The following is a 21,822-nucleotide window of genomic DNA, read 5'->3' as shown; positions in this document are numbered from 1 at the left end:
AAGCTAATACTCAACAATACTGATGCCTTGTTTTTTTTGCTCTGTCCGGACCGCAACGCTGTAGCCAATTTAGATATGCTATAAATTTAAGAGGTTGCCATGGCCACCGCGTACCCATTGGCCGCCGGGCCCCCTACGTGCCCTGCCACGTCACCAAATCTGAATAAGGATGCGCGAATTAGGCGGCGGCCAGACAAAGATGAGGATCGGGACCGCTTGAAAGTGGGGGAAAGTGCCGGCGCCTCCGCCACCGGGGAAAGCCGCTCGGCAGAGGCGAAGCCAGCGGCCACCCAAGATACACTGGGGCGCGCGGCCCGGGGCATGGGGCTGTGAACGCCACCGCTCCCCACCCCGCCCAGGGCAGCCCAGCGCCAGGCCAGCCATCTCCCGAGGACTTGACCGGCTGAGTCTTGGTTCGGACCGGACTCGCCCGGCGGCGGCCAAGAGGAGAGGCGGAGAGCAGCGGCGGCGGGGCCGGGGGGCCCGAGGGCCGGGGGCCCACAGGGAGGGCAAGGCGGCCCGAGCCGCCGGGGCGCGGGGCTATGATGGTGCACTGTGCTGGTTGCGAGCGGCCCATCCTCGACCGCTTTCTGCTGAACGTGCTGGACCGCGCGTGGCACATCAAATGCGTTCAGTGCTGCGAGTGCAAGACCAACCTCTCGGAGAAGTGCTTCTCGCGCGAGGGCAAGCTCTACTGCAAAAATGACTTCTTCAGGTAAGAAGCCGCGCCACCCTGCTGCCCGAGCGCCCGCCCGCCCTGCAGGCGCTCCGCTGGGGCGCCGGGGAAGGGGACACCACGAAACCCATCCCAGCCTCCCAGGCCCACCGGATTCCTTGGGGAGCCGGGGAGGCCACCACTCTCCTCCTGTCCTCGGTCCAACAAGGGCCTGAACCCAGGCAGAGTGAGAAGAACGCTGCTTGGCTGCTTGTAGCTGGCTTTTCCAGGCCGGCTTGGATCGGTGGTGGGCCAGGGGGAGGAAGCCTGACAAACTTGCTGCCCATCCGGCTCTGCCTCTTGCTGGCTGAGGCCACCCCAAGGGCGGAAGCTTCCAGCAGCCAGGCTCGGAGAGACTAAGGATTTTTGCCAAGTTAGGGGCAGGCAGAGTGCGGAGTCCAGAAGCTGGGCTCCAGGCAGGTGGGACCCCCAGAGTGCTTCCGGACAAACAGAAACTTCCCAGCCCCTGAGGGGCTCAGCCAGAAAGGCCTCCCCTGGTGATGGGGCAGGGAATCTTCCCTCCTCACTCCCCCCATCAACTCCTTAAACATTTTCTCTTCTGTTGCAAGCGCAAATGAAATGGAAGCTGGAATCGGGACCTCCAGGGTCCAGCCTTGCTGCCTACGGGCGCTCTCAGGCAGGTCACAGCAGATCACTTCTCTGAACCTCACTTTCCCGGCTGAGAAACGCCGAAGGTCGGCCTGGAAGGCTGTGGGGGTTTTGGCAGCTCAGCCCTGCCTGCTTCCCCCGGCTTTGTGGGTGCCACCTGCGTGGAGGGAAGGGGGGGCGTGATTAACGCCCTGGAGAAAGGCTGCTCGCCGGCGCCAGTACCTGGCACTAGGGAACTTGAATAGGAGAAAAGGTCAGATGCGCCTTTACACGTGTAAACTCCTCGGCCCCAGAGGCCCAAGGCCCCTAATGTGGTGGCGCTTGCAAAGCACCTAATGATTTTTGATAAGGTGCATATGGCCAATTATGCTGCCGGATAAGGCCAAAAGTGACTTATGGCTTCTAATGCCCTCACTACATCAACGTCACCCAAATTCGCCCTGTTTGGAGACGTGGGTACGAGTAGACGTGGGGCCCCCGAGTCCTGGGCCCTCGCCCTCCCCCACCACCGGCACCTCACCCCTCCCAGCGCAGGTCTGCACCATCCATTTCGGGGGAGGCCAGCCTTCTCCCAGCGCTCAAGGAAGAAAGAAAAGGACTTAGACCAGGAACACAGAAAAGGTGGCATGGGAGAGAGTCCATGTTCTGGCCATGCACGTTTTGCATTGCCTTCTGGTCACATTTTCCCACTGCCTGCCAGGGCCTGAGATTTGGGGACCTGGAGATTCAGTCCCTGCCCTTCAGAGTCCACAGGCCCCTGACTCGCTCAAGCGGGGCCCAGAGCAGGGACTGGAGAGCCTCCAGTGCTGGTGGTGCTGAGGGTCAGCAGGAGGTTCCCTCCTTCCCGCTAAGGTTCAGCTCAGAAGAGGACCCCCCCCCCAGCTCCGCTGCTAGGACCCGACAGCCAGGCTCACTGGCCCTACCTGGACCCCAGCAGACTGTTAAGGATCCAGGAGGCAGAGCCGAGAAATGGTCCAGACCCAGCCCGCCTGGCTTAAAATGCTTCACGACCTCCAGAGCAGAGTTTGTCAGGCGCAGTCCAGGCCGATCCGGTAGGGATGTGGGGTGGGGCAGGGGCGCGACTTGAGGTGCTCTGGGCCTTCTGCTGGGCTGAAGGCTGCGCCCATTGCTGGAAGCCCAGCAGAGCCCAGATAAACCCGACCGAGGCATGACAGCCCCAGTCCCAAGAACAGACCTGGATATTTGTCTCACGTCTTGCGTTCTGGCCAGGGAGGACAGGCTTGGGATCTCATTTGACAGATGTGGAAACGGAGGTTTTCCAGAAGCTAGGGAAGGGTGGGAAGAGGTCAGGGCTTCAGGAGGTTGGGACACTGAGCTGGCCCTGGGTGACAGGCCGTGCTGTGTCTGCAGGCGCTTCGGCACTAAGTGTGCGGGCTGCGCGCAAGGCATCTCGCCCAGTGACCTGGTGCGCAAGGCCCGCAGCAAAGTCTTCCACCTGAACTGCTTCACCTGCATGGTCTGCAACAAGCAGCTGTCCACGGGCGAGGAGCTCTACGTCATCGACGAGAACAAGTTCGTTTGCAAGGACGACTACCTGAGCTCGTCCAGCCTCAAGGAGGGTAGCCTCAACTCAGGTAGGAGGCCCCGTGCCCCTCCCCAGGCCAGGCCCCAGCGCCCTCCTGCCAAGGCCTGCCTGCGCTCCCTCCTTTGCCCCCTGCGCGGCTGCAGTGCACGGCTCAGAGCTCTCCACTCGCACCGGGCAGGTCAAGGCGCAGGGAGGTGCGGGGGCTGGGAAAGAGAGTCCTCGTTTGGAGCCAGCCTTCCAGGATGCCTACAGGGCCAGCTCTTCCCCGCCCTCCTCCAATTCAGGAGCCTCTTCCAAGCTGCCCTCCTCCCCGAGTTTGGAACCGCACAATTTCCCCCTTCCGAGTCTTTTCAGCTCCTGGTATTTTTCTAGCCGCACTGGGAGGACACTAATTGGGGTTTCGAGGAAGGAGAGAAGGGAGAGGAAGATCCCAGGCCCCGGAGGGCATCTGTACCCTCCTCCCGTCCCCTCTCCTAGAAGGCAGGGCTCTCCAGAGAGCGCGACTCCCCCTTTCCCAAGCACCGGCTGAAAAGTGCTGAGAGGGCTTTGAGAAGGGCGCTTCCAAAGGCCCAGCCCCGCCTGGAGGGAGTGGGCGGGCGCCGGGCCCCTGGGGGAGGGGCTGTCGCCGGGTTTGGGAGGGAACCCGCCGGCGCTGGTGGTGGCCTGAGCCTGCAGGAACCGGCTACCCGACTGGAGAGGTCTCGGGCCGCCGCTGACGCCCCGTCCCCTTCCCGCTCCGTCCTCTCGCAGTGTCGTCCTGTACGGACCGCAGTTTGTCCCCGGACCTCCAGGACCCACTCCAGGACGATCCCAAGGAGACGGACAACTCGACGTCGTCGGACAAGGAGACGGCCAACAACGAGAACGAGGAGCAGAGCTCGGGCACGAAGCGGCGCGGCCCGCGCACCACCATCAAAGCCAAGCAGCTGGAGACGCTCAAGGCCGCCTTCGCCGCCACACCCAAGCCCACGCGCCACATCCGCGAGCAGCTGGCGCAGGAGACCGGCCTCAACATGCGCGTCATCCAGGTGCGGCCCGGGTCGGGTCTGGCCGGGTCACCCCTCCCCAGCCCCGCTGCGTCCCCGAGCTCTGAAGCTCGGAGGAGCCTCCCGCTCAGCCTCCTTGGCTAAGAGCGCGCCGAGGCCGGTCTAGGGGCGGACGGTGCGCCCGAGATGGGGGCCAGCTGGTCAGACTCCTGGCCAAAAGATTCAGCCTAGCCCTGCTGTCCTCCGGCGGTGTCATCCTGGGCGGGTCACTTCACATCTCTGAATCCCACCGCCGCCCCTTTCGGGGGAGGATTTAAGCCTCGCTGGAGGACAGGACCTTTCCTGTCCTCCCATCCTCTGAGCAGAGAAAGAGGCGATGTTCTTTCTTCACGTGCTCCTTCCCTGCGCCCGACGCGCGGGCAGACAGACAAACGGCCAGAGCCCGGCTGGGGAGTCGCGGGGCCCGAGACCAGAGCCGTGCCGCGCGGCAGGCCTTTATAAAGCCGTCACGCCGCGGATGGGCCGAGGACCAGGAAGCCCAAGTCTTTATGAGTCGCCCCACGGGTCCGCGAAATCCTTCATCCTTGGCTGGTTCGCCGAGGCCCCTCTCCACCCCTTTGGTCTAATCCGGCCCGGCCCCCGGCTCAGGGCATTCTTGGTGCGGAGGAGGCGCTAGGACCCAGCGGGGGTGGCCCCGGGGCAGGGAGAGAAGGGGACCCGGAACACAGTTCACAACCCCTTCCTCTGTCCCAGGTGTGGTTCCAGAACCGACGGTCCAAAGAACGCCGGATGAAACAGCTGAGCGCCCTGGGCGCCCGGAGACACGCCTTCTTCCGGAGTCCGAGGCGCATGCGCCCGTTGGGCGGCCGCTTGGACGAGTCTGATATGTTGGGGTCCACTCCGTACACCTACTACGGAGGTAAGCAACCTCCTTGGACGCGGTGCCCCACGCCTAGGTCAATGCTGGTTGAGGGTGCAGGGCCGGATAGCCGTGATCTCAGGCTGCGCCGGGACCCCTCCCTCCCTTCTACCCATGCAGGACGTACAAACTCATGAGCACACCTTAAGAGTCGCGCATCAACACGGGTACAACTCACCCACAGATACTTCCTGGACAGAAAATCAGACACATGGGTTCACTCAACCATACAGTGGTACTACCAGACAAACACATGAGAAAAGCAGTGACACACCCAGGCAGGACCACATGGGTTCAGAGACCTCGGGGACACGCATCTAGACACATGATCACCCGCAACCAACACAGGTGTACCCCACCCCGTAGATACACTGGCGCTCTCACGCATCATACCAAGTCAGGCACTTCTTCATGCACCCCATCCCAAGCTGACACACAGCCTTTGCTGCCCTGGCCCACGGCCTGGTGTTATTTGGCACCAGCCGGAAGCACTGGAGGGCAACACCAGCAGAAGGGATGGAGGGGCCAGGATTCATCTGGGGTCGCCCCCTTGCTATCTCCCAAGTCTGCATCTCCCGTTGGGCTACGGGGACTGTGTACACAGCATCTGGCCCGGTTAGCCCAGATGCTGGCAGCTGCTCTGGACTAGGACTCCCACCCACCCTCCAGCTTCAAGCACACCAGGGTTCATCGGGGCTGGGCTGGGCAAGGATTGAGCCAACCCAGTTATGCACTCTCTGTCTTTGGGGCTGCAGAGGGCGAGGAGCCCACTTTGTACAGAGGAAGTTCATGGTTGGTGTTAACCAAGCTCAGGCCTGGGTGAACTCTCCTCTTGGTCACCCCTTCCCTTCCTCCTTCCTTCCTCTCTCCTCCCTTCACCCCACTATGTTAACTTACTTCACTCTCCTTCCTGGATGACCTCTTCTGACTCCCTCACCTCCGTTTTTCCGTTTTTCATTTTTGTTTTTGTTGTTGTTGGTTTTGTGGGTTTTGGTTTTTTTGAGACCCAGTTGTTTTGGGGGCGCTGAGTCACCGTCCTACGCATTTCAGACTTGTGGACTCCAGGGAGGCACCTTCCCCTTCTATTCCCGAGCCTCTGGATTTGGGGAGCCCACAGGAATGCCTCTGCCTGAGGGGCATCTGTGCTCGGTGCCGCCCAGCCTGGGGGAGGAGGGGCAGAGGCTAGTAGCCCAGCTTGGGGAGAGCTGGCAATGTGGAGGCCCAGGAGCCAGGTGCCCAGGCAGACCCAGAAGGGAAAATAAGAGCACCCCTATAACTAGCCTCGGTGCATCCGCAGGCCTGGGAGGTTAGATCTTCTGGCCTGGCCAGGGGCCCCAGAAATTGTGGATGAAATGTGGTGATGTGCTTTTTCGGCAGAGACTGAGATGGCAGGGCCCAGGTTGGGGGGCTACAGACACCAGAGGCAGCCGGGATGGTGGACTTGTCCTGGGGCCTCTACTCACCAACTCTCTTCACCGATCTTTGGCTCCTTGAGCGCAAAATCTCCGCCCGGCGCCGGGCGCAGGGAGGCTGGCGGGGCGGTACCAGTCCGGAATTTTTCCCCGCGTGTGCCTCTCACCAATCCCACCGCCTCCTCTACCCGCGTGGCTGCCGGGTGGGGTGGCGGCCTGGACATGCGGGCCCCTGTTTCCCCGGAATGGGGCGGGGGCGGACCCCCCAATCCCAGGGAGGCAGCCCCGCCTAATCCGTGCTGGGAGATCCCGGCGTCGGCGGCCGGCAGCGGGCGAGAAAGGGGCCGGGCGGCGGGGCCGGCGGCTCCCCGTGGGAGCGCGGACAAAGCCCCAGCTGCGGCTTTTGTGCCCTTTTCAGACGGCGTTTGTTCCAATTACCTCCGGCCCGGCCGCCATATGGGCGGAGGCGGCGCGCTCCGCGCGGGGGCCGAGGCCCTCCCTGGCTAGCCGGCTCGCTACGCGCCGTGGCCGTCCCCCTTCCCCGTCCCTTAGGGGCCCCAAATTCGCCGCTTCCAACCTTTCTCTTCACTTACGGGGAGAATGGAATGAGTGGTTTTTAAAAAGTAATTGGCGACCGTTTGAGCTGTCGCCTAAACCGTCTCCAAGCCCGCCTCCAGACACTCCCCATTTGGACTGATGTCGGCGGGGGGGGGGGGGGGGGCGGTTGGAGAGGGAAGGGGGCGGCAGGGGGCGTCCAGAGCTCGCCCGGGTGACAGACCCCCAACACTAAGCAGGAGGCGTGGGTTTGCAGAGGAGACCCCGGCTTCCGGGCGCGCCGGTTTTCCCGCCGTACAAAGCGGGTTATTGTCACGAGTGCGGGCCATACGGTGCTCCTTTCCTGGCTTCCCACACCCCACTCCTTGGGGCCGACGCGGGGCGAGGGGAAGGACTTTAGGAAAGGGGGCTCTAGGAGGAGGTCACACGGCTGAGGCAGAGACACTGTTGAGAATGGGCGAGCGTGTCATCTGGACACCCCGTGCTCCCTGAATTTGTGGGCAAAATTCGCATTTGTGCATTTTTTCCGGAGCGAGAGCCCATAGGTGTCATCAGTTTATCAAAAGAGCTCAATGTCCGCAAATACTCCCAAACCTCGGGGTCGTGGCAAACCGGCCCGGGGTCAGCCCGGAGACACCCCAGGCACACGGAACTCTAGACGTGGCCCGGCGAGTGTTCTCATCCTCCTCCCCATCTCCCGAGTCTCTGGGCCTCAACTTTCTCCGTTCCAGGCCAGATGAGGCCGGCACAGACAGACGGTCGCAGTCCCACGTTCAGCGGGAAGGACGCGGGGCGCAGGGGGCGAAGGAGAGGGCGCGGGGGCCGCCTTGCGCGCTCCGAGGCCGGGGTTCCGCGGCCGGGGCCCAACTCGCCAGCCCCTCGGCGCTCCGGCCGCGCTTCTCCCCGGCGGGGTCTCGGGCCGATCTCGGGCACTTCGCCTTCTGGTCTCGGTCCGGCGCCCCTGCATCGCCTGCCCTACTCCCCTCGCCGGCCTCCCAGCCCCAGCGTCTCTGGCCGTCTGTCTGTCTTGACTCATCTCGCGCGTCTCTGGGCGCCTCTGTCTCTCCCGACCTTCCGTCTCGTGCCGGGGGTCTCTTGCCGCGTTTCTCCCGTGTCTCTAACCACACGGCCGTCTCATCTTTCTCTTTGCGTCCTCTAGACTGTCTCTGCCCTGCTCGAAGAAAGCCGGGTCTCCGTCTCAGCCGTGGGTTCGGTGACTGAGGCTCTTTTCTGGCCTTGACGCCGACCCTGAGTCTGGGGGCTCCCCGCTGCATCCCCTCTCCGCTCCCCGTTCTCCCCGAATCTCTCCCTGTCTCCTTATCTGGCCGGCGCGTGACTCCCGCTCTCTGCGTGTCTCCCACCAACTCTAAGACGCTGTCAGGACTCGTCACTGTCTGGCGCCTCCCGCTGTCTCCCCTCCGTCTCTCTTTGGCAAGGAACCTCTCCGTGTGTTCCTCGTCGTCTCTGAGCCTCTCCCGGCCCCCGAGTGTAGCTTTTCTGTACATCTGGTTGTCCGTCTGGCCAGCACGAGCTCCGGGGCTGGCCCTCCGCCCCTCCGGCCTCCCTTGGTCTCCGCAGGCCTCTCCACGGGTCTTTCTCTAACCTCGAGTCAGTGTCGCGCGGTCCCCCGTTAACGTCCCGTCCCGGTGGCCCCCACCACCACGTCCCACGTCTCCCCGGGTCCCCTCCCCCGGGTCTCTTCCGCCGGGTCCCTCGAGCGCCTGGGCGACCCCGCATCTCTCACTCTCCCCTCTCCCGCCCCGTCCCCTCCGCAGACTACCAGGGCGATTACTACGCGCCGGGAGGCAACTACGACTTCTTCGCGCACGGCCCGCCGTCGCAGGCGCAGTCCCCGGCCGACTCGAGCTTCCTGGCCGCCTCGGGGCCCGGCTCGACGCCGCTGGGCGCGCTGGAGCCGCCGCTCGCCGGCCCGCACGCCGCCGACAACCCCAGGTTCACCGACATGATCTCGCACCCGGACACGCCGAGCCCCGAGCCGGGCCTGCCGGGCGCGCTGCACCCCATGCCCGGCGAGGTGTTCAGCGGCGGCCCCAGCCCACCCTTCCCCATGAGCGGCACCAGCGCCTACAGCGGACCCCTGTCGCACCCCAACCCCGAGCTCAACGAGGCCGCCGTGTGGTAAGGCCGTCGGGCCGGGCCGCCCCCCACCCCCCGCGCTCGGCCCTGGGGCCTCGCCCGGCCGTCCCCATCCCCCCCCAGCCCCACCCCCGCGCCCGGGACGCAGCCTCCCGAAACCAAAGCGCCCGACGCGGCCGCGGCGCGGGGGCGCCCTCGGGGGCTCTCTCTCGAGTCCGAACTCCACCGGCAGCTGCTTCTCGGCTGGGCGCGGAGGGGTACCGACCCCCGCATCTGCATCCACCCCTGGGACTCTCCGGGGACCCCCTGCCCTCCGCCGCCAGCGCTCCCCGGCAGCCGCGAGCGATTTCTTGGGGCCAAAGTGAATACTCCGGAGGGTCAGGAGATTTCAAGCACGCTCTAGACTTCCCCCGACCCACCACCACCACCCCGCACCTCGTTGGACCAAGAGAGGGCTGAAGCCGAGGGACAGAGACAATTTTTTTCCCCTCCTTGCAATCCGAGTGGCATTTTGTAATCTTATTTCTCACTCTGCTTTCCCGTCTTTAAAAAAAAAAAAAAAGATAAGAAAAAGAGAGATCGAAGAGAAGAAAGGGAGCAAAATGAGTTCGAGAGAAGATGGAGAGAGCGCCAGCCAGAGAGAGAGAAAAGATGGAGAGACAGAGTGAGAAACCCGCTTGGATGGGGGTGTCGCTGGCAGGAAGACCGCGCCACCTGCGCGTTGGCGCCCCCTGGTGGCCAATCTTGAGAATCACGGTCAGCTTCTCTAGGAAGGGGCGGCCCAGGGCCAGACCCCCGCCTCTTCCTTCCTTTGACATTTATTCTGACCCCGGGGGTCCAGGCCAGACTCAAACACTCGCCCACCCTGCGCTCCCCCTGGGCAAGGCGCCAAGATTTCTTGGGCTCTGGCCCACAGACCGCCCTCCGTGCCCGGGTCCTGGAGGCTGGGTGGTCAGGATGTACATTATACTTTTTTGGAAGTTGAACGCTTCTAGTTTCCTTATTTTGTATAAAGAAGAAACAAATAAAGTATGTTTTTGTGTTTACTGTTTATTTATTGTACACTAGTTATCTGGGGTTGGACATTTTATATTTTTAAGAGGCGGGTGGGCGGCGTGTGGGAGGGCAGCAAAAAGAGGTTTACCTAAAAAAAAACCCCCAAAAAACCCACAAAAAAAACCACAAAAAAATCAACTTTTTTAAAAAGAAAGATTAATAAAAAAAATTCTTTTTCCCTCCGTGCTGTGTGGTTTTCTTTCTTTCTTTCCTTGTTTTGTTTGTTTGTTTGTTTGTTGTGCCCCTGTCTTCAGTCACTCAGAGTGAATGGAACTGTTCTGGTTCTTGTTTCTGACATAAACCAGACTTGATGGGTGCAAAGACCTCTCCTCATCTAGAGGGGTGGCGGGGGGGGGTGTCTTTTGGCAATTACCAGGTAAGGAAGGAAGGTGCCTGTCATGTTTTTTTCTTTTCTCTCTCTTTTTTTTTTTTTTTTGGACTGCTACTATGCACCAGTAGCATCTCCCCCTGCTTTACATGATACCCCGATCTAACACAAGCCAGCCTGGCACATAGTAGGCCTTCAAAATGTTTGATGACTGAATGGATGTGATTTGTTTGTCCGCAGAAGAATTCCAGCTTCCCTCCTAATTACGCCCCCATGTAATTCCAGGTGGCAGAAACAAAACCAAACAAACAAAAAAACAGGCTGGTAAGCCCAGTGCTAGTTCTCTGCAAGGCTGTATTAGGACAGAAAGTGCCCCCAGGGAGAGCGAGGCTGTTTGCCCTGCAGTTCTTACGCAGTGCCTGCTTGCGCCCTTCGGTAAACCAGCATGATGGAAGGGAGTCCTCCAGGAGATTTAATGGGCCTGAGGCCACTCCGTAAAGACAAGTCCCTCCCTCTCTCTGCCTCAGTTTCCCTGCTTTCAAAAGTGGGGACTGGAGGGAGTACTTCCTATGCCTCATTTCCTTTCTGCTCAAACACTGTAAGATGAGAAAAGCAGATGAGGAGAGAAAAATGGATGGAAGAGGGTGCCGCCTTTGGATGCCTTTTCCCCCCAAGCTTAGGGTGGGGGGAGCTTGCCCATTTTAGCAGCGGCAGGAAAAGGAGGGGGACAAGGAGCTGGTGGGTAGTGAACCGCCAATGGGCACGTGCTAAGAGTGCTCCTCATCGGTCCTTCTTTTGTGTGGACATCACAAGAATTAATTCGAGGTGACCTGGCTTTTTCTTTTCGTTCCTTATAGCGCATTTTCTTTTTGTTCCTTAGAGCACAGACAAATGCTACTTGCTCATTGTGGAAAATCTAGAAATTTCAGATAAACAAAAGGAAGAAAAGGCAGTCACCCAGGATCTCAAGTAAAATAGTGGATGCATTTCCTTCCAGTCTTTTTTTTTTTTTTCTTTTTGAGGCTAGAGATCGTGCACACGTAGACACAGAGCATAGACTTGCCCTTGGCATGCTCACAACTCAGAGCACCAGGCATGGGAGAGGCCCACGCTTGTGTCAGGGGATCCTTGAATAGCCCTGGGGTGGCCCCATCAAGATCTCATAGGGTGGCTTCGGAAACCAGAGTCCAGGAGGGATGTGATCTCTGGCGTCACGATCTGGACTTGAGACTAATTCCCCAGGGGCTCTTCCTCTGAGTGTTTGTTAGTTCGGAGGGTTGGGAGCAGAGGTCACCTAGGAGTGGGTTGAGGGAAGAACGGAACAAGGGCCCTGGGGTCTGGGAGACTATCTGGCTGGTCACTGCATCACCTTTTGGGGCCTCAGTTTGCCCCACCATGAAATGGGCTCACAATGGCATTTCATCCACATTGGAGAGATGCAATTTAACCCGTGGCCAAGGTTTAGGAAATATAGGTCTTGGATTCAATCCTCAGCCCCATCCTCTGCCAAGCACCCCCCTACACACACACCCACACCCCCACACACACACCAGCTTCCTTGGACGATGACAAGGGGAGAGAGAAGGGGACGCTTGTCAAAATCAGCTCAAATCCACCCCCACTCCTGTGAGCTCATTTCAGCCCCCCTAGTGCCTGCTGGGCCCAGGGGCTCTGGGAGGAGAAATCCCACCCCCCACTCCACCCTGCAGCAGTGACCCTGCAGGTGTCACTGTCATGGTCTTGGGTGCACTTAATTAGGGAGGCAGTTCCTAAGGAAAGCTGGGTGGAGAAGGAAGAGAGTTGGAAAGGGACATTTGTCCCTACACACCCACAACCATTTTCTCAAAGTGTGATCAGAAGACGAAGCTTACTAAAAATACATATCCCTGGGCCCCCTGGCTCATGGCTGGAATTGCTCTCTGGCGTGGTGCCCAAGATGCTTCACATTTGTCAAGCTCCCCCACTGCTTCTGAAGCCTCCCAAACTTGCAGGGCCTCTGCCTGAAATAGTCTTGTCCAGAGTCTAATAGGATCCTCATAACGCCCCTTCAGGATGAGCGTTGTTTTGCCCATTTTACAGATGAGGAGACTGAGACTCATGAGCTGCCTGGGGTCACACAGACATGGAGTAGTTTTGAATCAAGAGCTTCTGCTTCCAGAGCCCACGTTGTCCCTGGACCCAGGACGTTGCCCGGCACAGGTAAGACCTCATTCCGTGTCTAACAACTACACGAATGGATGAATGAATGAATGAACGAAGGAATGAAATGAAATGAATGTGCTCCAGCTGCCCTAAAAAGAACTTCAAGAAAGACTCTAATGAATGCTAATTCTTACTGGAAGCAACCTCACTGGATTTTGTTTAAAAGCCCTTCCGGGGTTAAACAAAGCCAGCCAGAAGGGCAAAGGGCTCAGTGAAAATTGCCAAGGTCAAGAGACAGAGGACTTCCAGCTTCTCCACGTTTGTCCTTGTTTCTTTCTCTCTCCCCAGTCCTCGTCCCTTTCCTCCTACATTAATGTATCTGTTCATCTCCTCTATCTCCTCATCGCCTGTATTTATTATCATTTAAAACTAAAAGATCTCCGAGAGGACAAAAAATACAGTGAGCTGTGCAGGTGAGGAGATTAGCCAGCCCCTGGCTGCGCCTTCCAGCTCTGGGAAAAGGGGGGACATCGCCTCTCCCTTGCTGCCCCGAGGCTGTAATTCTGGCCAGCACTGGACAGCGAAGCCACATGTATTCCAGCCCCCCCCCGCATGCATGCATGCTCTGCCCCGCCCCCATCTCTGTCCTCCTGCCCTGAAATGAACATCCCACGGAGCCCGAGCCTGAGATCTGACCCACTGTGCTTAGGACTAATATTTAAAATGCAGAATGGCTGTGGAGGGTTCCTGCTCCCAAGCCTTGTCGTGCAGTAAAAAGATATAAACAGAATAAATTACCTCTCTAGCTCGGATTATGAGAATACCCATCTCCTGACCAGAATTTTAAGTCCTGTCTCCCTCATAGTGCTGCATCCGGCTGATTTATGGAAACCCGAGTACTTCTCTGCATATTTCTTCTGTTCAGCCAAGTGACCGAGTTTACCCTTCCTATGCCATTAGCGTTATTAACACCTGGGCAACCGATCATTGCAAATGGACCATTTCTGTGATGAACGGAAACCTCTCCCACTGCTTCTCTGGGGCCTTGCCGCCTCTGGCCTCCTCTTTCTGCACTTTGTGCTGGGGCTCAGGACCACGCCCAGCACCTGCTGATGGGCTCCAGGGGGTCTGGGAGGAAACCTCTCACCCCAGCAGGTGTCCATGCTTTCAGGCAAGCACGCAGAAAGTGCTAATAGCACTCATTTTTTTAATGCCTCAGAGAATGTTCCAGATGGAGGCCAATGCCCCCATTGACCAGGGAAAGAAACCGAGGCTCAGAGATGGCAAAAGACTAGCCTAAGTTCCCAGAGAAAGTTTACAGCAAAAGTTGGGATCTGAATTCAAATCTTCCAGCCCCCTGATATTCAAAGTATGGTCCATGAATCAACAGCAGCGAAATGCGGAATCTCAGGCCCCACCCCAGAACTTCAGAGCCAAAGGGTGCACAAGCCGCAGGAGATGAGGGTGCACATTCGGTCTTTCGAAGCATTAGCTTAGAAACACACGCAGGTTCTCAATAATCCCTTTTTCACTGGAGGAAAACCTTATGGTGTAAATTCTCGTTGCTCAGAAGCAGCAGGGAGCCCGCTTCCACGGTCATACCAAGTGAAGGTGAAGCAGCTGGCCAGACCAGTGTCACCCACCTAGGCACCCATAGCACTGTGTCCACTGCTTCTTCCATTGTAACACCTCAACCCACACTGTGTCTGTGTCCTGATCCCCCGGCTGTGAGCAACTTGAGACCAGGAAATGTATGTGACTTGCTTTCGGGCACTCGACCTCTCTGAGCCTCAGTTTTGCCATCTATAAAAAGGGCACAATAAGATCTAACTTCAAGAGTCATCCCAAGGGTTGGGACTTCCCGGGTGGTCCAGTGGCTGAAGCTCCACGCTCCGAATGCAGGGGGCCTGGGTTCGATCCCTGGTCAGGGAACTAGATCCCACATGCCACAACTAAGAGTTCACATGCTGCAACTAAGATCCCACGTGCCGCAACTAAGACCCAGCACAGCCATATAAAAAAATATTTTTTTAAAAAAAAAAAGAGTCATCACAAGGGTTAAATAAGTCTTCATATGTTATGGTCTAAACACAGTGCTTGGCATGGAGCGGGCCATTGACTAATAAACGCTGAATGAAATCATAATAATACAGGAATAATAACAATGGCTGTGTGTCGGATGCTGTAGCTACCGTTATCATTATCCCATTTTCTTCTTTGAAGAAATGCTTAAAACGTATTCTAAAACCAGGACTAACTTCACAGCCTATTTGGACAGAGATGCAATTTATTACTTTCCACAACATACTTCAAGATATCAATGTTATCTAATGGAAAATTATAGGGCTTGTAAAGATAAGAATAGTAAGAGATCAAGGTCTAATGTAGAATAATCTGGCAATCTGTTTCTTTTTATTTCTTGGCCACACTGCGTGGCTTGTGGGATATGGGATCTTAGTTCCCCGACCAGGGTTTGAACCTGGGCCCTCGGCAGTGAGAGTGTGGAGTCCTAACCACTAGATCGCCAGGGAATTCCCTGGCAATCTCTTTAAAAAGAAATGCACCGGGATTCCCTGGTGGCGCAGTGGTCGGGAGTCCGCCTGCCGATGCAGGGGACGGAGGTTTGTGCCCCGGTCCGGGAAGATCCCACATGCCGCGGAGCGGCTGGGCCCGTGAGCCATGGCCGCTGAGCCTGCGCGTCCCGAGCCTGTGCTCCGCAACGGGAGAGGCCACAGCAGTGAGAGGCCCGCGTACCGCAAAAAAAAAAAAAAAGAAAGAAAAAAAAAAGAAATGCACCACCAATGGATGAAAAGAGAAAACGTGGCATGTCCCTACATGGACTATTATTCAGCCATGAAAAGGAAGGAAGTACTGGTACAGGTTAAGACGTGGGTGAACCTTGAAAACATGATGCTAAGTGAAAGAAGCCAGTAGCAAAAGGACCATATATTGTACGATTCCATTTGTATGAAATGCCCAGAACAGATAAATCCATAGAGACAGGAAGCAGATTGGTGGTTGCCAGGGGTTGGGGGGAAGGGAGGTATGGTGATGGCTTAATGGGTGCAGGGTGTCCTTTTGGGTGACGAAGATATCTTGGAACTGGATAGAAGAGGTAGTTTCACAACACTGTGAAAGTAACAAATGTCTCCGTATTGTTCACTTTATTTATTTATTTTTTGATGTCGGGGGTAGGAGTTTATTAATTAATTTATTTACTTTTGCTGTGTTGGGTCTTCGTTTCTGTGCGAGGGTTTTCTCTAGTTGTGGCGAGCGGGGGCCACTCTTCATCGCGGTGCGCAGGCCTCTCACTATCGCGGCCTCTCTTGCTCCGGAGCGCAGGCTCCAGACGCGCAGGCTCAGTAGTTGTGGCTCGCGGGCCTAGTTGCTCCGCGGCATGTGAGATCCTCCCAGTCCAAGGCTCGAACCCGTGTCCCCTGCATTAGCAGGCGGATTCTCAACCACTGCGCCACCAGGGAAGCCCCGTATTGTTCACTTTAAAGGGATTCGTTTTATGTTATGGTTCAGCTCATTTTTAAAATATGGGGGGAAAAGGAATGCAGTTTTTCTATATTCAGGGACCTACAGGACATCCAAACCTTGCTTAAAAAGAAATCCTGGGGCTTCCCTGGTGGCGCAGTGGTTGAGAGTCTGCCTGCCGATGCAGGGGACACGGGTTCGTGCCCCTGTCCGGGAAGATCCCACGTGCCGCGGAGCGGCTGGGCCCGTGAGCCATGGAGAGCTTGGGAACCTCTGCTCAAACCTGCTGCAGGCGCTCGGGCTGTTGTTGCTTCTCAATGGCAGAAGTTGCTGGAGGAAGAGTTTGCCTCACATGCCTTTGCAGGTCCCTGAGATCAAAATCAGTATCACTGTGCGATGCTGCCACGCTATTATTTAGCCAACAGTGTGGGACACGGACCCACACTGGAGGAACCAGGCATTTTCACAGGTGCCTGATGCCTCGTGAACAAGTCACTGTCTTTTCAGTTCTTTGTCAGCCCTTCTGATCGTTTTAGGGAGAGTCTCTGGTGCTAGCTTGCTAACCCTGGCTTACGCCGGCAGGCTTGGGGTCTTGGCAGGACAGAAGCTAGCTACATGTAATGGCATCGTTTTTGTTTAGCCTTTTATATATTGCTACATGTATCTAATTCTGGGAAGTGATACTGTTTCTCCATTTAGAGTGGTGATAACTGTTCTCTTTCTAAACAGCATTTAAGGTTTCCAGAAATGTGTGAATTAGGTAACAGTAAAGATGATGCATGGATCTGCCACAACCCTAGGTGGCAAGGTGGGTCTGGGGATGATATTTCAGGAATGTGAGCACTCCGAGAGAGCTGGTTTTGGACCAGCTTCGACGTGGCTGTGCTGTGTGACTATGATTAGGTTACTCACCCTCTCTGGACCTCAGCCTCCTCGTCTGAAAAATGGGGATGGGAGGTGGAGTGAAGACCCTGAAATCAAGTTGTCCAGACCTCTACCTGCCTTCTTTCTTTTTTTTTTTTTTTTTTTTTTGCGGTACGCGGGCCTCTCACTGTTGTGGCCTCTCCCGTTGCGGAGCACAGGCTCCGGACGCGCAGGCTCAGCGGCCGTGGCTCACGGGCCCAGCCGCTCCGCGGCATGTGGGATCTTCCCGGACCGGGGCACGAACCCGTGTCCCCTGCATCGGCAGGCGGACTCTCAACCACTGCGCCACCAGGGAAGCCCGAGATCCTATCTTTATGTAAAATGTCCCTATGTTTTTCACCATGAATTTCTGTTGCATTAATTTTCATTTTAAAGTTGTTTTATTACAATCTTTTTCTTGATTTCTGAGGCTTTTTTCTTTCTTTTTCTAAATTGATTTCGAGTTTTGCGGCACCCCTTACATTTTCCTCCCAAAGTGAGTACCTTGTTCACTTCACCCTAGTCCGGGCCTCTCGGAGGAGGTGACACTTGAGCCGAGTCCTGAATGAGAAGTTGCCCAATTTGCTGAGCTCTGGAAGGGTAGCAGGCAAAGAGAACAGCACTGACAATGGCCCTGAGACAGGATCAAGCTTGGTGAGTTCTAGGAAGAGAAAAACGCTGGTATGGCTGCAATTCAGGGAGTCTGGGGCTGGGGGAAAGAAGGAGGGGCTGAGACCCCAAAGGTCTGCAAAAGCCAGATGACACGGGGCCCTGTGGGCCTAGGTGAGGGGTCAGACCTTTATCTGAAATGCAGCCAGGGGCACGGGAGGGTTTCAGCAGAAGGGGTGACGCTCTGCCTTGGGCTTGTTTAAGACTGTTCTGGTGGCGGTCCAGTGGTTAGGACTCTGTGCTTCCACTGCAGGGGGCATATGTTCGATCCCTGGTCGGGGAACTAAGATCCCACATGCTGCATGGTGCGGCTGAAAAAAACCCAAACAAACAAAAACTATTCTGGCTGCTGAGTGCGAAATAGATTGGGAGTGAGGACAGCCTCAAAACTAGTGGCAGGAAGGCCAGTGGAGACGCTGCTAGTCACCCGGGCAAGGGACATGCCCAGCTTCTGCCCTCTGTGTTTGCTGTTGCACATCTTCTCCCTGGAAGCTTTCCCGGGGTGCTTTTATTCCTCACTTTGCAGGAGAAGAATTTTGAGGCTCAGAGAGGTTAATTCATCTGCTCATAGTAAGAAGCGGAGGTAGGCTTTGAACCCAGGTCTTCAAATACCCAGCCTGGCCCATTCTCTGCACACCTTACCACCTCAGGAGAAAGGGCTAGCATGTCACTTCAGGCAAGCCTCAGTTTCCCTCATCTGTAACATGGGACGAATTACAGCACCCACTTCCTGGGGTGGAGGGGTCCGGAAAATTGAATATGCCCTGCACAGGCTGAGTGCTCCATAACTTTTACGTTAAAAGGAAGAAAAAAGACCCTTTCCCACTACTTTTTCTCTCCCTTTCTCTCTCTGTGTCTCTCTGCTGGTTCTCCCCTAAAAGGAGAAACTTTGGTATTTATTCTTCAAACATTTATTTTATTCTTTAGGGTTTTTTTGGAAGGGGAAGGATTGGTGAAGGCAATCAGTTTTCGGACTTAAGATAAAAAATCACAGCAAAGGGTCGACTTGACTCTTTATAATTAATGGGGCGGCTTGTAATAGGATTCTCCTGCCCGTGGCGCTCCCAGGAAACACCTTTTTACATAAGATATTGCCCATGCCGGAATGGCAGCAGGGTGATTTATGGGGTTCCTTGCTCCAGAAAACCTCTCCTGGGGTTGCCCAGCCAGTGGAATTTATCAGGGAGTTTGGAAACCAGGCAAGAAACCTGCCCGTGACATTTTTGGTGGAGTTTTAAAAGCACAAACACTGGGGAAGGGAGAAGCCAGTGGGATGGGGACGGGGTAGAGGGTCCATTCAGGTTGGGTTTTCCACCAGCAGAGCCTGAGATGGGGGTTCTTGGCCCGTGATTTATCAAGAGTAGAAGGGGATGGGAGGTGAACAGGAGGAGGGGAGGGCTCAGGCGGAGTCGGTCTCAGCCTGATCCCACGGGGAGCTGTGCTCTGTGGATGGGACCACAGAGCTGCCCCCACCTTGAGGTTGCAGGAGAGGCTACATCTCTAAACACAGTGGCTCCCACTGGCTGTTCTCTGGAGAAGGGGGCAGCTGTGGGCCATCAGCAGCCAACACTCTTAGCAGCTGGGGGGCATGGCTGCACCCACCTGATCCAGGGGATTTGAGTCAGTGGTGGGGTGAGCAGCAATCTTATGCAAAGGTTTCTCGGGACAGGAGATGAAGATCGAGGCTGGGGACAGAGCGGAGGGAGACGGGAGGCAGGCATATGGTCTCATGCTCCACTCTCCTAGGGCTCTTTATCATCCTTGGAGTAAAAACCAAAGTACTGACCACAGACTGCAAGGCTCTTCGTGATCTGGTGCCCCTTCCCTCCACCCATGCACACTCCTTACCTCTCTGTCCATCTTCCACCATCATCTACTTTCTGTCCCTTGCCCTTCCCTCTGCAGTCACAGTGGCCTCCCCACAGGTTCCCACCTCAGGACCTTTGCACATGCTGTTCCCTCTGCCCTTCCCCCATACATCCCCACATACTCCTTCATTTCCTTCAGTCCTCAGCTCAAAAGTCACCTTTTCAAAGAAGCTTTCTTTAACCATCCTATCTCAACTAACCAAAAGATTAAGACACTTAGGAGACAGATCAACCTGCTGTGTGACTGGAGGCTCCTGGCGCTGCTTCTCTAAACTGTTTCTTCTGCTATAAACTAGCATCAATAACCCCAACTTCATATAAAGAGCTTCTGTAAATGGATTCCGTAAATTCAGCCACTATCCTGGTGAGGTGTTGGTGGGATCATTTAAATTTTCCAGAAGTTTCTTCTTCAAAGCAGTCCAGGGACTTCCCTGGTGGCACAGTGGTTAAGACTCCATGCTCCCAATGCAGGGGGCCCGGGTTCAATCCCTGGTCAGCGAAGTAGATCCCATATGCTGCAACTAAGAGTTCGCATGCCACAATTAAGGAGCCCGCCTGCCACAACTAAGGAGCTGGCAAGCCGCAGCTAAGACCCGGCTTGCCAAATAAATAAATAAACAAATATTTTTTTAAAAAAAGCAGTCCAATGGGTTTAGGGACTTGGTGAGATGCGTTGCCTCATTGGGTTCACTACCTGCCCGTCATCACAGCTGAGCGAACCAGATCCTACCGGGGGCGGACCGTGGTTCCACCTGCCTCCTTTCCTCCACTGTGGGGAACCCCTGGCTACTCTGGCTGTTATGGTAATTAGGGTCCTTGACTCTGGAGTGGGCCTGGGCTCTACCTCTCTCTCAGCATCCCTTTCTTCATGTGTAAGACAGGGAATCCTCCCAGGCACTGAGTAGTTGCTTGATAAAGTGATAACAATTAAAACAGCATGCCATCTCTCAGGAATACACAAACAGAAATAATCCAGAGACACCTCCCCACTCCCAAGAAAAAGGCCCAGTAGAGACGAGATTTGCCTAACACAGGGTTTCCCAACCTCGGCTCTACTACTCTAAGGTCTAGTTACTCCTTGCCGTGGGGGCCATCCTGTGCACTGTAGGGTGTCGGGCAGCTTCTCTGGACCTCATCCACTAAGTGCCAGGGGCACGCTCCCCCAACCCAGTTGTGGCAATCAAACATGTCTCCAGAATTTGCCAAACAATTCCCAGCTCACATCCTGAGAGCTGCTCTGATTGGACAGTTTGGCTCCTGGGCCTGCCCTTGAACCAGTCACCATGGCCAGGCAGAATACAGTGCTTGGATTGGCTGAGGTTGGGGTCACATGTTCCTCCTCCTTTCCTGCAGGACCTGTCCAGAGCCTTTTTATAAATATGCAGGCAAATAGACCACATGGCTTTTCCTAAATTGCTTTGAATTTGAGCTAAACACTAAGAAACTGGGAGATCTGTTATTCTGGACCTGCTATTGGATAAACTTGAGCAGTGACCACCTCCTTTAGGCAGAATATGAGCTTTCCAGTTTGCTCCAATCCCCACCACTCCCTAATGTCTAGCCCCCAACCTGCTTCATCGTATACATCTAAGTCTGATGCCTGGCTAGTGACTGGATTCCAAGTCCCAAGTGCAAAACTGTGAAGCTCTCCACAGTTTGAGGGAAATCCTTCAATGAACTGCAAGTGTTGCCTCACAAATACACGAGTGCACGCACTCTCCCCCACATGGACACAAACACGCATGCGTGCCTACAAGTACAAAAGCACACAGCCATGCACAGATGACTTGAGGTATAAAGCCAGTCTGAGCCATCGTGTCCACAACTAAGGGTCAGGCCCTTCTCTGAAGGTACTGGAGCACGTACCTGCTTTGTACGGGGCTCTTGCCCAGGCCGGAGAAAGCGCAGCATCAGCGGCATGGCCCTGGTCCGCCTTCCCATGCCCCTGCCATGCCTGGGGCCAGCTCTGGGGTAAAAACACCCCCTTTGCCAACCAAAGGCTGGATTTCAACCATCACCTTGGCTTAAAGCTGGAGTGAAGGCCTAGACGGAGGCAGCCTCTGGAGGCAGGGGTTTTAGAGTCCACCTGACGAGAAGACAGAGGGAACCTCGGCCGAGAGAACCCCCGGGGAACCAAAGGGCCCCCCTCCCAGGAGAGGGGCCCCAGCTGGGAGGGGGAAGCTGGGTGTATCTCAGGCAGGTACACACATCTGGCGATCCAGTGTTCAGTGCTCTCCCCAGAGCCCTGGACCAATACGGAAAATCCCCTGCTCCCAGAACCCTCCTCGCAGGCTCCCCGTTTCCCCCACTGAGTGGTCCAGGAGGGCAAAGGCAGGATGGCAATAGTTTCTCAGCTCCAGGGTGTCCAACCTGCTACGTCCGGTCGTAACAACCATCACCTCAGCTTCAACCATCCACGTCCTGCTCTCTCCCTGGGCCTCCGCCCTGCCCTTGGCATTCCTTGGGCGTCAACCAGGAAGGGCTACTCCAAGGTAACTGCCATGTGTTATCTGGACCAGGGTCAAGAGGCCGCTCGG

At 56.3% G+C, this 21,822-nt stretch overlaps 1 protein-coding gene across 1 annotated transcript; it reads left to right on the top strand.

Annotated features, from left to right (window-relative positions):
- Window positions 1–542: 542 nt before the first annotated feature.
- LHX5 (LIM homeobox 5) lies at window positions 543–8,885 on the top strand. Its single transcript, XM_059039719.2, has 5 exons — window positions 543–715; window positions 2,696–2,919; window positions 3,621–3,898; window positions 4,610–4,775; window positions 8,518–8,885. The coding sequence occupies exons 1-5, from the start codon at window positions 543–545 to the stop codon at window positions 8,883–8,885; spliced, it is 1,209 nt and encodes a 402-aa protein (XP_058895702.1).
- Window positions 8,886–21,822: the final 12,937 nt, after the last annotated feature.

Source organism: Kogia breviceps, chromosome 15, assembly GCF_026419965.1.
Source record: "Kogia breviceps isolate mKogBre1 chromosome 15, mKogBre1 haplotype 1, whole genome shotgun sequence".
NCBI lineage: Eukaryota > Metazoa > Chordata > Mammalia > Artiodactyla > Physeteridae > Kogia > Kogia breviceps.
This window is presented reverse-complemented; position numbering and strand designations above follow the sequence as displayed.